The following is a 2,563-nucleotide window of genomic DNA, read 5'->3' as shown; positions in this document are numbered from 1 at the left end:
ATTTTCCCCTAGCTCCTTCTTTTTTACCTTCAGTTTTGCAGCTTTTGCAGCCCCTATCCACTCAGTAGTTCCTTTTCTGCAAACACGTTTTGGGAAATGAAGTCAGAAGTCTGTGGAGAACATTTCCCCAAAAGGGAGAAGTAAAACTGTTTCATAGGAGCATTCAGAAGATGGAGTGCCTACATTTTGCAGTGGCTTTTTCAGTCTGCTGACTTTTCTTGGGAAGACACAAGTCCATCTCTCTGAAGGTGCAAGGATATTCTGAAAAATAGAAACATGTTATCTTTTTCCATTGCATTTGGATTGCCTGTGTTGGACAAGTACCGAGCAGCAAGTGGAGATGTTGTAGCTTCTTCTAAATGGAAAGGGAGATAAAACCTAACATACAAAAAAGCCTGTCTAAGTTTCTGTTGTATGAAATTGTTGGCAGCCCACACAAGCAAGTGAAAGTGATGCCTTTTCTCCTGGGGCAGCTAACAGCATGGCAACAGAGAGGGTTGGATTCATTTTTTTCATCAGGTGATTATTTAGTTGGAAGAAGGAGGAACTCTGTTTTCTTCTCTCCTGCCTTGTGAGGAGCAATTTGGGTTCCTGGTGGGAATGTGGAGGCACTGGGAAACTTGCACCATGGCAGGTGTTGCTCACTTCAGGGTCTACCTGTGTGTGCTTGCAGCTAGGTAGGCTATGGGAGTCAGGAGCTCATTTGCACTTGACAGCCAACTTCCTGTGTATCAAGTCAAGACAGTGTTTTCTTTCCTGTGTGACAGACATCTAGACAAATCCAGCAGTTAAAAGTAGGAGAGGGAGAAAGACTGCAAGGGAATTTAAACTCCACAGCTAGCTGATGCCTCCTGCTTTCTGCCCAGCTCCGACACCACTCATCTCGTCACAGCATCGTCATGCTTTTGTGGGCTCTGCAGTCCAGCTGAGGTATTGTGCTGGGAACACTGCTAACACCAGTGCTGCAAGGTATAAGGGACAAAAGAGAATGAAAACCTTTTCCAGCCCCCAGCACAATACAGAATATAAAGATAGAATCAGTGTTTCACCTCTCTTTAAATAAAGGCAGATACTGTCTGTCTGCTCTGTGCACGTGTTTGTGTAAGGAGGAAGGAATCAAATCCTGTAGAACCGTCCCTGTAACTTTGTCCCTCAAAAAAAAAGATTTTTGTATGAGAGATTTGTGTAAGGCTGTCAACTTTGTATTCCTTCTTGGGATGGCAACTGCATAAGGAGGATGTCTAGAAAATGGTACTTTGCAGATTAACAGTATTTGATTGTATGTATATTCCCATACTACAAGCTCTCGGGTCTTTTAAAAACAAAGGGAAATAAAGCTAAAAACTAATTTGGAATAAAATAGGCAGTTATGCCTGATTAAATCCTGCATTTGGAATGAAGTCTAAATATCCCGAATAAACAATATGAATATGTAAAACAATAATGAAAAAAGGAAATTGAAGCTGTTGAGACTAGCTCACACATGCATCTATTTCAAGTACTTTTTCATACAGACACAGGCAAGAGCTGCCAAAAACACCAGCTTTTATTAGAGAAAGCCCTTTGCTATGCTGAGATTGAGCAAAAGGATTGAAATAATTTCTATTGATGATATGCTCAATGTGTACCATGGCAGTCTTAAACTAGCTCTCTTATTACACTGAATTTCTTTTATGTACAGTAGAAATTAATCAGGAAAAAAAAGCCATCTGATACAGTTTGCAGAGGGTTTTTTTTGAAATTATGGGTTTGTACCAATTGCAAATCTTCAGGAACTTTTAAATGAGTGTTTATGCAAAATAGAGGTGTTTATCCTTTTATTATAGGAAATGCCAAATGGATCTCCAGTATTTATTGCCTTCAGATCATCAACAAAAAAAAATGTACAGTATGATGATGTACCAGACTACAAAGACAGGTTGAGTCTCTCAGAGAACTATACATTATCCATCAAGAATGCAAGAATCAGTGATGAAAAGAGATTTGTATGTATGCTAGTTACAGAAGATGATGTTTCCGAAGAGCCGACGATAGTCAAAGTTTTCAGTAAGTAAATCTAGTTGTTACTACCATTAACATTCATCAGCATCTGAATCATAAATTACAGAAACTTTTGTTTAAGGCAGGATTAAAGCCAAGAAAGTAAGTTTGGCTCAGTAAATTACTAAGACTAGCAAATTTCTGCAGCTTTCAAAAATGTAATCTACTGGTGGCATTTATGTAACAGGACTGCCTGCACTTGCAGTTTATTCATGATAAGTGCTGGCTCAAAGAGAATTTTAGGCTTTGATAATGACTCACTTATGTGATGTCATTTGGCCTTGGAAATGAAAAATGTAAAATTAGCATTGATTATTTTCCATTTGTTCTCAGAGCAAATTTTTCTGCGGGAGGGAAACATTAACCGTGTGCAGTCTGTAGAATTAGTTCAGGCAAGAGGTTTGAAGTGGCTCTAAGCAGCTACTGTGCAACAGCACGAACCGTGAGGGAGAGAGCAAGGGGCTGGAAAATGAGCCACCAGCCCCAAATGCTTGTTTTGTCCCCTGCTGCACGGTAGGCAGGA

General features: G+C 39.8%; 1 protein-coding gene across 2 annotated transcripts in view; it reads left to right on the top strand.

Annotated features, from left to right (window-relative positions):
* Positions 1 to 2,563, top strand: part of ALCAM (activated leukocyte cell adhesion molecule) — a 36,363-nt gene that overhangs the window by 1,438 nt on the left and 32,362 nt on the right. For both annotated transcript variants that reach the window (XM_008631714.2, XM_017731844.1), the window contains exon 2: positions 1,827 to 2,046. In XM_008631714.2, coding sequence (XP_008629936.1) covers positions 1,827 to 2,046 — 220 coding nt within the window. The remainder of the gene's footprint in view (positions 1 to 1,826; positions 2,047 to 2,563) is intronic.

Source organism: Corvus brachyrhynchos, unplaced genomic scaffold (genome assembly GCF_000691975.1).
Source record: "Corvus brachyrhynchos isolate BGI_N302 unplaced genomic scaffold, ASM69197v1 scaffold3, whole genome shotgun sequence".
Taxonomy (NCBI): Eukaryota; Metazoa; Chordata; class Aves; order Passeriformes; family Corvidae; genus Corvus; species Corvus brachyrhynchos.
Note: the sequence above shows the minus strand (reverse complement) of the source record. Positions and strands in the feature narration are given on the sequence as shown.